Here is a 13944-nt window from a genome sequence, read left to right as displayed (position 1 = left end):
TTTTAAAAACCTTTATTATTATATAAATTATTAATGAAATTCTTTTTTTACCACTGGATGTTTTTTTATTGTATTTACTATGTTTGTGCAAAAGTATTTATTATTATATAAATTATATTTGAAATTCTTTTTTTACCACTGGATGTTTTTTTATTGTATTTACTATGTTTGTGCAAACTTTTCTTTTTGTATATAACTTTATTTCGGTTATAATTTTTAATCAACATTTTGGGGCCCTTTTTCAAAAGAAGTGAAGTTTTAAATAGGAAGGAGTGTTTTCATGTAAATATACAACCCAAAAATTATATTTTATTTTATAAAGAATTTTTATTATTAATTGCAACACAATAAATACTGATAAGGTTGCATCAACCAAGAGAAGATACTTTTTACATTGATTGATTTTATTAATCAATTAATGTCGGTTTGGTTTAAATTGTTTGCATTGAGTTTGTTATTGTATTTAAATTTGAAATCTGAGTATTTTAAATGTTTAACTCAGTACTTTTTTGTTTTAGGTTTCAATTCTTCATAAACCAGAAGAATTCTATCAGACATTACTTGACAGATGCAAGAAAGCTCAAAAGAGAATAATGCTAGCATCTTTGTATCTTGGAACTGGCCCTTTAGAGAAAGAATTAGTATGTTCTGACAAGATACATTTCTAATATGAATTGTTATTTAATTATGGCAGCTTTCTATCATTTTAAAGTTTTCAGGTTCATGCTATCGAGTCTCAGATGGACCAAATAAAAAATCTAAAAGTCAATATTCTTCTTGATGCCAATCGAGGATCTAGGGGAAAGGAAAATTCTCGAACAATGCTTATGCCTCTTGTTAAAAATGAAGAACAATGCAAGGTGTAATTTTTAATAAATAGTTTAGTAATTTCTAATATTTTTTACTAGCTGTTCTCATCAATTTCACCCGAGTTAAATTTGAATTGTACGTATTTGTATTTCATACACATGTTAAGTACATGAAAATAACATCCAAAATTTATATACATAAGTAATTGGACCAGTTGTTGAAAAAACAACAACTTAGTTTTCATAAATTGTTTTCACTTTAATGGTTGTTTTAATTATGAGCCAAAATACAAATATGGCATTTTCAATCACACATTTGCATTTCAATTTATTGTTACTTTTGTATTTGATTTTAGAAATTGCTTATTGCATTTTTGGGGGTCCTGATTCTGTTTTGTTGAATTGGATTTTTGATTAAAAAATACACAATTCCATTTATTGATACTTGCTTAGTTTCCTATAATATGCTTGTTATAGTTTTTTTAATGGTCCATACTCTATTTTTGGAATCGGAATTTTGATCGTGCAAGTTCATTTTGTTACTTTTCGAGATTTATTGGTTATGGGTGTCATTTATTAGAATTTCAAGAGTGCCGATTTCGTTTTCTTTACTACGTATGCAATCACACATGGGGATTTAGATTTATTGTTACTTTAGAGGATTCTTTGATATGGTGTTGGTTTATTAGGGTTTGAAGGTCTTTTTTTTATTTTATTTTATTCAGTTTTTTAATTGTTACTTATGGTTTTCTGATATTAAGATTTTTAACTAAGTATTAATATTAGGATTTTCATGAGTTCTTTTTCTGTTTTTTAATTTGATTTTTGATTAAGCATGGGCGTGACGTTTCAACTTTCTAAAGATATTATTAAGTACTAAATGGGGCAATGGTAGCAGTGTGGTAACGTGCATGTCTACTAACCCAAAGGTTGTAAGTTTGAGTCCCCAGCCCTTCCCGGGATTTTTTCAAGCATATCATTATACAATTCTCAATCACGGCCTTCCCCCCCCCTCCGGTATTTGTGAGACCCATTAGCCTTAGGGTGCCACTCACAAAAATAGGTGTGGGAGTGACGAACCCCTATAAAAACCACGTCAAGAAAGTGGCCTTGGACCTCCACGATCTGTCATGCCTAAAAGCAGAGGATATTTCAATTTACCATTATAATTGATGATTAAGTTTATTACTTTTTCGAAAGTCCTATTTCTAATATTTGAATTAATTTTTTTATCCACTGTTTTTATTTCAGTTTGTTGTTACTGTTAGAAGTATTCTTCAATCTATAGATTGTTCATTAGATTTTCAAGAGTTTTAATCTTTTTTTATTATTAAATTTTTTATCGAGCATAGGGATATTATATTACTATTACAGTTGATATTTTTTCTGTTAGGACATTATCATGTTTTGAAAGATCTTGTTTTCGAATTTCTTATCAGATATTTTCTTGCAAATATCTTCCTGATGTCTTGACAGGAAGAAATACCTTCTAAAATCGTAATTCGGAATGAGTATGCTTGATCAAAAATATTATTAATGAAATAATTACTTTATTAAAAAAAAAATCAGAACTCTCAAAAACATAAAAAATGATCCCTATATCTACAAAAACTTCAACATTAACGATAAATCTGGTAATGTGCAAACTTGATCAAAAATCCAATTGGAAAATAGAATCAGGATCCTCGTGAACCCCAAAACGATCCCTAGATCTGGGAAAATTCTAAAAGTAACAATAAGTCGAAACAGGTTTGTACGATTGAATAACCAATTTTAATAAACAAAATTAGAGCGCTTAAATTAGTTAATAATAATAAATATTTACATGAGTTTTTTGGCTAATTTATCTTTTTATGCTCTTTTAAATATTTTTATTATTTATTAAATTAAAAATTCTGTTGCAGATTTCTCTATTTCATACTCCTTCTCTCAGAGGACCTCTTAAATACTTGTTGCCAGCGAGGTATAATGAACTAGTAGGGCTGCAACACATGAAATTGTATTTATTTGATGACTCAATCATAATTAGCGGGTAAATGATGCATGTGTATTTATATATATTTGTGTATACATACACACATATATATATATACATACATACATATTATTTTTAACTCAAACAGCAGTTTTGAAAATATGTATCCTATTAAATTTTTGTTAGATAGAGCTAATTTGAGCGAAGATTATTTCACAAATCGACAGGACAGGTATATTATGATCAGTGAATGCAAGGATTTGGCTGATTTTTATTGGGACCTTATTCAGCATATATCTGATGTTTCACTGGAGCTGGATAAATCAGATAATCTTACACCTAGGTAATTTAGTTACATTTCTCCTTTATTATTTATTTGTTTTGTTTCTCTGTGTATCTCTGTATGATGAGAGGGCATCTCTATATTGGGATCATTAAAACATTAAAGAAGTAAACCTCAAGGAATGATGCCAAAGTTAAAAAAAAAAATATTGAAAGCATTATTTAGCAGTTTTCATTAGCGAGTCTTTTGTTCTGAAACAATTTGTGTATAAATAGGTTACTCTAAAAAATATTACTGTTTTGATATCCTAGTCCTGAAAAAAAATATTTCCAGTTGAAATATCCACAATTTTTTTTTCTAGATTTCACTCCAAACTGTTTAGTGTAAAAAACATTACAATGTTCAGTTATATAATTAAATTGAGGGTTGTTGAGTGATTTGCATTTCATTAATGACATTTAATAACATATCATATCTGAATGGTAAAAATGAGTTTGAAATATTCTATTTACAAACTAACAAGTTTCATTAACAGTGCCACTGGATAGTGAAGGAGGGCAGAAAATACAAAAATCCTCTGCCTTTATAGGTGAAATAGTTCAGTTTTTGGGATGCCATTAAACCTGTCACACTTAAGTCTTTGATATTACAGTTTAAGTATATAAAATTTGTGAATAAAATAGTGTAATTTGAAGTTACTTCCTTTCAGGACTTGAGTCATGTATTATGATAAGTTAAAGAAATAAGTTGAACAAAGCTTATGGGAAGTGCTGCAGATATGTAGAATAGGCTGGAGTACATTTTTAAGGTTATGCCTTATAACTCAAGTAATAATATACCCAAACTGGAATTCTACATTAGAGTGAAAAACAAGACAAAAAAGACATTACTTAGTTAATAAAATAGAAGAAACAAAACTATACATCTTATTGTGGTTATCTTGCTCCAAGTATAAGGCTTTATGTCACATATATAAAAAGAAGTTAAAAATCCGTTGGTGAGGGTACACACTAAAATTCATAAAATTGGTTTTGGTTAATATAGCTTAGTTTCGGCATGTATTGTATTGTATCTCAAGTATTGTGAGTTTTCTTTTTAACTATTATAGAAAAAATAAAAAATTATTATAACCATTTTTAAGAACATTTTGAATGAATTGTGGAACTTCTGTTACAATTAAATTTTTTTTTTCTATTTATATATTGCAATTTACAACTGTATTTAAAAAAAAAAAAACAATACATTAAGTAAATTTGATGTAATATAATAAAGGTGTGATACTGGCATGTCGAGAAACTACCCAGTGGTAGCACTCTAAACAATTAAATTTAGATATTTTAGACTCATTTTCACATTCAGATCTTATGTTATGTTTGTCAATGAAAGTATTTTATTCAAGTTTATAGTATCAATAAATTTCAATGTTAATGATGAAATTAATGTAAACAAGTAATAACATAAAATTCATGTATAAAAATATATATATTTAGGAGTTAAAATGTGAACGGTGCCCTATCATTATGATGAAATTTATTTAGGGTCATTGAATATTGTTAATGAATTCAGTAATATATGTGCTTTGTTTCTTCATTTGGTGATAAGTTTATTATTATTGTATTTCAGAGCTTATCATCCATTTAAGTCAAGCAAAAGAACCTATGTGGATTTTGCCAGATCTAAAATTTGGGGTTATTATGAAAATCGTATTATGAATAACAAAAGTTCACAAAACAGTAAGTTTATTTTATAATTAAAATATCTTTATAATAAAAAATGTTTATGTCTGTCAGTTAATAACTTTTTTTATTTAATCGATTAATACAAGGCTGAATTTGATTCATAAAAGTGTGAATTTTAAGAAAAATCTACTGTAATAGAAAAAGATGATTAATCATATTGTTAACATGGAATTAATTAAAACTAAAAATAACGAAAAAGCATTTTCCTTGCATGAGGAAAGGTTTATTTCTGTTTTTGCTTCCTGGTTTGTATTTTGTTTTTATTTATAATAATAGAAATAGATAATTTATTAAAACTTATCTTTTGGATTTATAACCCTAGTTGTGATGTAAGATTAAGTTTGAGTTCTCCAGATGGTTTGATGTTTCGACAATTATTGTACTATTGGAGAATGGAAAATAAAAAGTTATTTAAAACTGCTGGAAAGTGTTACCCAGTGGTTAATTATCTGAATTAATTAGTTTATGGTAATAAATAATAAAATATCTGGTGTGGCAGCTCATGACTTTGTTAATCGTTTTGAGTTCTAAGTTAAAAAAAAAGGTCTATATCTTCAATAATATTGGTCTAATTAAATTCTGTGTTGGCAATATAAATGTCTAGAAATTGGTGTTATTCAAATGTTCTATGCTTAGAATATATAGTTTTCAATGATGTATTTATAATATTAATTTTTTTCTTCTTTCTTTTTTTGTTGGTAAGATTTTGAGAACGTGATTTCTAAACACTCAGGAATTTATTTTTATTAATGAGCAAGATACGACCTTAGAAAACATCTAATCGGTCACCATTTTGAAACAAAATGGTGGATGGTACTGATGAGTTCCGAGGTAGTTTTTCAGAAAACCTGCAGACAGATAGATTTTTTAATTCAATTTCGGATTCTACTTATCTATATGTGTTTAACCTGTTATTTTGAGGGAATGTTAATTTTTTTTCTTGGCCATTTCTTTACATAAGTTTATTTTTGAAAAACAATTAATTTATTAAATTATATTCTATTTGCTTGTAACCTATATAGAAATTTTAAATTATTTATTTATGCGAGTTAGAAATGGTTGATAAACTGTAAGATAACTTCCCCCGGCCTACCTTCTCTGGTTGGAGGGTATTAAATCTGACATAAGGACATTAAATCCTAACAAATAATCATTAAATTTTATATCTGGTTAATTTGCTTATCAATATTTTATGGTTCTTTTTTTTTTTCATTCTAATATAATTATTTTATATTGTTGACATTTAGCAAAATTAGATGTAATGATCTGTGTGGTTTAGTTGTATAATTTTATTGACCTTTTAGAAAAAGGCAAAAGTCATGATACTTTGGTATTTCCTCTTCTTGAATTACCCCCACTTGGAGTTCATCAAGACAGTCACGTTACTGAAAGGGTATTAGAGGCTGCCGAAGAAGGCTCTAAAGTCACTGTATCAACCGGTTATTTCAACTTGACAGACCAATATGCCAGTTCGATTTTATATAGATCGCAGGCCTATTACAGAATTTTGATGGCCCATCCCTCGGTGAGTTTATTAAGTAAAAAAAAAACTATGATTTTAATTTATAATGTTTTTTTCATACCTGTCTAAGAAATATTCTGCTGATATATTTTCTTTTTTTAAAAAATAATTTGTTTACAGGCAAATGGTTTCCTTAAAGCTAGGGGTTTAGCCAGTGGCATCCCCAGTGCATACACTGGTTTGGCATTGAGATTTTTTCAGAATATTAAATCAACTAATGCCAGTGAACGAGTAATAATGCTTGAATATGCTCGCCCTGGATGGACCTTCCATGCTAAAGGTCTCTGGTACACACCTATTGGAGAATCTAGCCCTCTACTCACTTTAGTTGGATCATCCAATTTTGGTAAGATTTTAATCTGAATCAAATGATAAGCTTCTATTTTACTCTGGTTAGAATATACATGCTATCAACTAGTAAAAAAATCCTAGTACAAAAATTAATGATATTTTATTCAAAACTAGGCGTGTCCGGGGTCTCACTCATTTTAAAGTCGAATTGTACATGTTTCATACACAGGATGAGGATATAACTAATATCACCTCATTAATTGAATAACATCTAAAATTTATTAGGAAAAACAAAAGGAACAATCACACAAAAAAATCTTAAATAAAATTGTTTTTAAATTGTTCTATAACCATATCTAGTAGAAATTAGTCTTATCTTAAGTCAAGTCCATTTCGTTTGTGTCTCTGTGCTCTATTTATAGGAATTAAATTACCAAAATTACCTTAACTATATTAATACTGGATGAAAATAATAATTAAAACAATATCTTTCTATATTGCCTACTGTTTTCTAGATTGATCAATGTTTACCATTACTGTCCTGTTCCTCTGGGTTAAAATAATGTGGTGGTATTTAGCCTGAAGTCTTTCTCAATTAACAGTCTATCTGTCCCAGTACTACTCAACCTTTTTTTTATAGGAGCCACTAACACATATTAGTCATGGTGTCGCTGGCCGGAAAAAAATAGATTAATGAAAAAAAAATAGGTAATGGTTTATTAGATTTTCGCGATTGTTACAAATTTAATTAAACAATTTTGAATGGATTCATTGCAAATATTTTAATATCTTTTTTGTCATTTCCTAACGTTTCAAACACGTTGCAATGTCCATGGTCACAAGCAGTTGTTTAATTCAAATTATTTAGGTGTTAATAAAAAACCAAATTCAAAATTAATGAAATAAAATCCTTTGTAAAAACCTCAACGCTTCTTACTTTGTCACAAATAAAATCATATATAAAAAACCTTAATGTTCCATATGTAACCGAACTAGCCTGAACTAGATATCATTCCTTTTATTATAAACTCCCTAACCACCCAAACCCACTAGTTTCTAACCTTGCCTCCTCTTCCATTCCTGGTGATCCTCCTAGGCACCTGAAAAGAAGATGGACACCAGACCTGTTAATGTACAAACATCATTAGAGTGTTACCAATGGGTAGTTTCTCTTCACTTCATTATAACTGAGATCAAATTTACTGAATGTATAATATATAATATACAGTTATGAATTTCAATAAAGATATTAAAGAAAAAAAAATTAATGAACTATTTACTATTATGAAAAACGTTTGGATTAGGTCTGTTTATTGACCTGGTTTAGTTCAACCTGGTAAAATAATTTAAAAATATATAAATGTAAATATTATATTTAATTAATGGTTAAAATTTTACATATTCAAATTTACTACCTAATATTCTTTCTCGGTACATAAGTAAATAGTATAAAATCGGTCTGCTTGATATGGAACTAAAATGCCCAATACAACACATCGCTAATCCAAACACTTGATTTGCCATATTTCTGAAAATACTAAAATGATGTGTTGCCGTGATACAATCAGACGTCTGATGTTGAATTAAAAAAATAAATAAATGAATTTCCGTTTATTGCAGGAAATTATCGTATGGATAATTGCACTCCACTGAGCGGTAGTGTTATGTAGGACCTATTTACTCAGCGTGCTCTCAAATTTTTTATGGGCACAAAATTCAAAATGATTTAAAATTTAACACCAGATAGGCCAACTAGGAATGATCGGTGGGTCACATGTGGCCTGCGGACAGTAGTTTGAGTATACCTGATCCAATCAAAATGGAATTTTTCAAATGAGAGTGGTAGTTCTTGAAATTAGCGGTTTCAATAAAAAAACTCTTTATTTTAATATAATTGTGTAGATGAAAAGAATACAGACTACCATGAGAACTTGCTCAGAATTAATAATAAATAATCAATGATTTAAAAGTACAGTACGCTGTAACATGGCTAATATTTGTCCATTTTAGATGGTTTTAGTTTAACTGATAGAGAATTTCATTATCTTTTGAATAAGAAGCTATAATTTTCTAAGAGATGTATAGTTTTTGAGCTGTTTAAAAAAAAAAATATTTCTTTATTTTTTTTTTTATTAAAATCTAATTGTAATCACTCAACATAGGTATTTTTTTTTTTTTGCAAACTAAATCTTATTGGAGATTAGAGGCTGCACTGAGGCTTTATAGACATTGTCATGGCAAGGCTATGACCACACTCCTAAACAAACTTTTGTTTGTAGAGTTTAGATAACGTGTTGCAAACCTTTTTGCTCCATTACATTTCTCCTAGAAGGTATTTTGAAGACAAATAGAACTTTATTCCTTGTCTTTTTTTTTCTTCCTCTTCCTATTCCATAATTAACTTATGCAATCTTCTGAAGTCATTCTTTTCACATGTCTGAAATTGGTTAACGGTAGCAAGGAAAAATTGTTATGGATATGTGAAGTTACTGTTTGTCTTCATCTATTGGTCTACCAACTTGCTCAATTTTCTATATTGGTCCATTCGACCCCTACTTCTCATATTATTCTATAGTTTATCTTATCTCTATCATGGACTAGGTAATTCGATCATTATTACTCATATAGTCAGTAATGTATGAATCTTATTTAATTTTTATTCTCTTTTCAGATGTTTCATTAATAATTTCAGATGTAGGAAATTTATAAGATATTCCTAAACCATATAGTGCTTTTCATAGTTTTTTTTTTTTTTTTATAAAATACCCCAGTATGAAAAATTTATTATTGTCTTTTATCGATATTTAGTTCTAGATATCAAGTTTAATTTTTTATTTTTAATAGTTATTTTCTGTTAACTTAGGCTCCAGGTCTGTAAGAAGGGACTTAGAAATGCAAGCTGCCATCCTTACCACGAATCCTAGCTTAAGAAAGAGATTAGCTGAAGAAGAGACAAGCCTTATCGATCTTTCTAGTCAGTTCAATGAGGAGGTTGCCTCTGATCCCAACAGAAAGCCAGCTCTCTGGGTCAGAACTACTATGAAACTGTTTAAAACTTTTTTTTAATTTGGTTTTGTCAATCTTCTAGTCAAACATGCAAAACCATTTAGCGTTTTACGGAGTTAGAAATTGTTATTAATTATTATCTGTTGCCTATTATTAACTGGTGCTTTAAATCGATTCCAAACTTTTTATGATATTATTTATTTGGTTGTAGATTGCAAAACATATATCTTCCCTGCTATTAAAAATACACTGTTAGTATTAAATAGTATTGTATGTTAGTTCATTGTTTATGATTGAATGTAATCTATGTAAACTTTGTGACAATGTTATTTTCACATTGGATATAGTTATTCCATTTTTTTTTTTTTTTTTATGAAAGTTGTTTATTGAATATTTCTTTGAGTGCAAGTATAATTCTGTATCAAAATGACCATCAGATTAATTATGAAGTTTTCTGGTTAATTTATTAGATCTGAAATTGACTAACAGATTAATGATGAAGTTTATTAATTTATTAGATCTGTTGTGCTTTATTAGATCATTTCAAAAATGAACTTGCACTAGTATGACTCATTTGTTCTATATAATATTTAGTTATTTTTGCTAATCGATTTTAATGCAGTCCATGTAAAAATATCAAATATATTCCACAATTCTTCCATGTTTCATTTAGCCAAAAAAAAAAGTACTCTAGTGAATTGGATACTCTGTTTCTTCATAAAATATATGTAATATTTGGTTGTGATGTTGGCCTACTTGTTTACTTATTGCATTGGCAGTTCAGTTTTATTTATTTTTTATGTCTTATATGTTTATTTTTGTAAATTTACATTTTTATTACTAAATGTTATTACTTAAAACATATTTCTTTATGATTTTTTTTTTAAAATGCTATTTATTCGACATTTGTCATTCTTACCAGTTTGAAGTTTTAGAAATGAAAAATATCCCAGAAAATTTACGAACAATTTTTAAGTTTATATCTTAATTATTTTTTTATGTCAGATTTTTTTTTTTGTGGTTTTGTGCTACTGTTTAGTGTGCATAATACATGTTTTTTATTCTTTAAAGTATATTTTATTTTCCCTACTAGTCCATGAAAATTACAGGTATGTTTCTCAAATTCAAAAATTGTCTAGCAATTAAATTGAATTAGTTAATTTTTCTTAATAAATTTGTGCCTTAATGTGAAATATTTTTTACTTTAAAGGAGTATAACATTTGTAAACTCTTTTGCAAATTAATTAAACTCTCTCTTAATAATTTGATTAAATTAATTAACTTTTTGCAAATGAGAGGTAATTTTACATATTTATTGGATAAAGATGTTTGCGATTTCTTAGATCTTTCTTTTTTTGAATACAAGTAACAATATTTCTATATTGTTATAAATAATCTTATTGTACTTAACCTCATAAGTGATCACCAAATGTAACAATATTTGTTGTATTCATGTTAATCTTTCTGTCAAGAAAGACTTCCTGAGCAATATAAATGTAATTTAAGAGGTTGTCTTGATCAAACCATTTTTCTTCCCATAATTACCTACTCCAGTGAGTCATAGGTCTTCATCATTAAACATGTGTAACAGTCAGCGAGCACGGAGTACCGCTATATCCCGCCAGGGGCCAGGACTACAAGCGTCTAAGCAGCTGTATAATTGTATATAAGTTTATTATTATATAAATACGATCTCTTGTATAAATGTATATATGTTAATATGTAAGAATGTTAATCATAAAATAAAAAGAGATTGAGCAATAAGATTCTACGGAACTATCTCAAGTAGAGTTAAAAGAGTGAATTCTCAGTGATAACCGATCACATGAGGCCTTCAATTGTCACCGGGATTGACCCATCAGATAAAGCTTTCTCCGGGTCTAGTCATAGCACTGGTGGCTTACACTCTACTCAAGATAGAGATGTTTATTGCTAATCTATCCTCATAAGAGTTTGTTTTCATTATGCTCACCTTAGACTATGGCCTATTTCCTCTTCTTTTCTCCAGCAATCTTAGTCCGTCCGCTTCATCTCGGCAACTAAGATTGTAACCTATTTCCTAACGGTTACACTGGTCCGTCCGCTTCATCTCGGCAACTAAGATTGTAACCTAATTCCTAACGGTTACACTGGTCCGCCCGCTTCATCTCGGCAACCAGTGTAATTTCCCATCTCTCCCCGGCTCTAGTCCGTCCGCTTCATCTCGGCAACTAGTGCTGCACCTAGCCTTATCAGCTTACTGGTCCGTCCGCTTCATCTCGGCAACTAGTAAGCTGGCTCCTGTCATGACAGTTCTAGTCCGTCCGCTTCATCTCAGCAACTAGAGCTGCACCTAGCCTATTCAGCTTACTGGTCCGTCCGCTTCATCTCGGCAACTAGTAAGCTGGCTCCTGTCATGACAGTTCTAGTCCGTCCGCTTCATCTCAGCAACTAGAGCTGCACCTAGCCTATTCAGCTTACTGGTCCGTCCGCTTCATCTCGGCAACTAGTAAGCTGGCTCCTATCATGACAGTTCTAGTCCGTCCGCTTCATCTCGGCAACTAGAACTGTTACTCTGCCTCAGACTCTCTCACCTGGACCTCCTCTACCTAGTCAGTGTCCAGGGCTCATCCCCTGGCACGGCCTTCCTTTCTTAACTTATAATGAATACGCCTTGTCGTGGGCCTTCTGTAAAGAGATATCAGGCTGGAGAAATCGCCTAAGACCAGACAACCCCGACACATGAAATGCAAATTCAGGCTGTGGAGATGTACTTGCAGAGGGTCGAAGGAATAATGTGAGAACTGTCAGAGAAAAGTGTGGTTAATATCACACTAAAAAGTAATATCAATGTTAAGAGACCCCAGGAAGACTTAGGAGAAGGTATGTCTGAGAGGCCTCTGTCAGAGGGGGAATTTATTGAAGGAGGCATTTATGAATTTGGCCCTGCAAGGTGGCACCTCACTCTTCCTCAGTGGTAGCATAGTTTTAGTTCTTAGTACAAATAAGGTAATCCAAATCCAATATTTTAAAAAATATATAGTTCACCCCTACATTATACTTTTGACAAAACACTCTACTTTCATCTGAACCTTTCTAATTATCCAAAGCTGGTTCAATCCTTATCCAGTTCTACTCACCCCTACAATCCACCTTGAAGGTTCAAAAGGCAGTTGCCATGTGATCTACTTCAAAATAATGTTGAAAATTGGAATCATATTAGCGGCTAGATTCTCCACTCATATTCAGTGTTAGCACTGACACTCATCCTCTGCTGGGTAGGTACCAGTGCAAGGTGAGAGAGATGCTCTGGGGTCTCAAGAGTTCTGCATTACACCTTAGGCTTGGAGCACAGAGGTGGTCCGAGGATTCTCTGGCTAAGTGTGTAAATATTGTATACATGTGATACAGTGTCATTTTAGTTTTTTACATACATATTTAATTTTTTTTAAAAATTATTTGATTGGAATGTATGTTAAATTTGATGTTCCTATTATTAAATGAAATGTTTAATATTTCAATTCCAAACAGTAAAGTTGCTTCTGTTTTAGTTTTAAAAAGACAATTAGTGGATCAGTGAGTTATTTTATGTGTCGATTAAAAGTTTTCATATTTGCATTTTTTTTTTTTTAATTTTAAAGAATTGCCAAATCAAATCTTTTAATGTTTGAATAAATCATGTTATCTTAAACTGAGTGTAACGATAATGAAACATGGCTTTTGTTCTGAAAATTAACATGATTTTCATCATTTTATCTGAAATCTGTTGGTTTTTTATTGATAAAATTTCTTGCTAATCATAATTAAATGTGATCAAGTTTGTTAGTGTTAACTGATAAAAAGTGTTTGTTTTTATTTGTTAGTACTTGTTTATAACGGATGTTTATGTATTGCAAAAGAAAGTTGTTCAACAAGGAAGAAAAATTGCTTTGCAAAGCAAATCCATCGCGATGGGTAATATTGAAGGTTTACTGACTGTGTCATTCTTTGTGGGCATCATGATACATCAAGGCTTCGTTCTTATTTGCTTCTTCATATTGCTATCTCAGGTAAATAAATTGTATTGAAGAATTTTTTTACATACAATTAAGTGTTTTTTCATTAACACCTTTTACAGTCACAAAACAATTTTCAATATTATTTTAACACTATAATGATGGAAGTAGCAATATTTGTTTTTTAGCTCTAAAAACTTGTTTTATATATAAATTATAATTAGTTAATTACATTAATAGTCACATTATTATTTCCTTCATGGTTGTTAAGATTTTATCAGAGAAAAGGAGTAACTTTTTTTTTATTATTTTGTTTAAAAAATGTTTCCGTATCTGTTTTAATAA

At 29.8% G+C, this 13944-nt stretch overlaps 1 protein-coding gene across 4 annotated transcripts in view; it reads left to right on the top strand.

Annotated features, from left to right (window-relative positions):
• The window catches only part of PGS1 (Phosphatidylglycerophosphate synthase 1), an 18898-nt gene that overhangs the window by 1863 nt on the left and 3091 nt on the right, over nt 1-13944 (top strand). For 3 of the 4 annotated variants that reach the window (XM_014430079.2, XM_014430080.3, XM_067052584.1), the window contains exons 2-10: nt 519-641; nt 720-860; nt 2714-2841; nt 2975-3127; nt 4691-4800; nt 6111-6331; nt 6449-6674; nt 9483-9646; nt 13468-13653. In XM_014430079.2, coding sequence (XP_014285565.1) covers nt 519-641; nt 720-860; nt 2714-2841; nt 2975-3127; nt 4691-4800; nt 6111-6331; nt 6449-6674; nt 9483-9646; nt 13468-13653 — 1452 coding nt within the window. The remainder of the gene's footprint in view (nt 1-518; nt 642-719; nt 861-2713; nt 2842-2974; nt 3128-4690; nt 4801-6110; nt 6332-6448; nt 6675-9482; nt 9647-13467; nt 13654-13944) is intronic. The other variant, XM_024361596.2, reaches the window with a different exon arrangement.

Source organism: Halyomorpha halys, unplaced genomic scaffold (genome assembly GCF_000696795.3).
Source record: "Halyomorpha halys isolate HHAL.00 unplaced genomic scaffold, Hhal_1.1 Scaffold859.1, whole genome shotgun sequence".
Taxonomy (NCBI): Eukaryota; Metazoa; Arthropoda; class Insecta; order Hemiptera; family Pentatomidae; genus Halyomorpha; species Halyomorpha halys.
The sequence above is the reverse complement of the archived record's forward strand: the minus strand, read 5'-3'. Positions and strand labels throughout refer to the sequence as shown.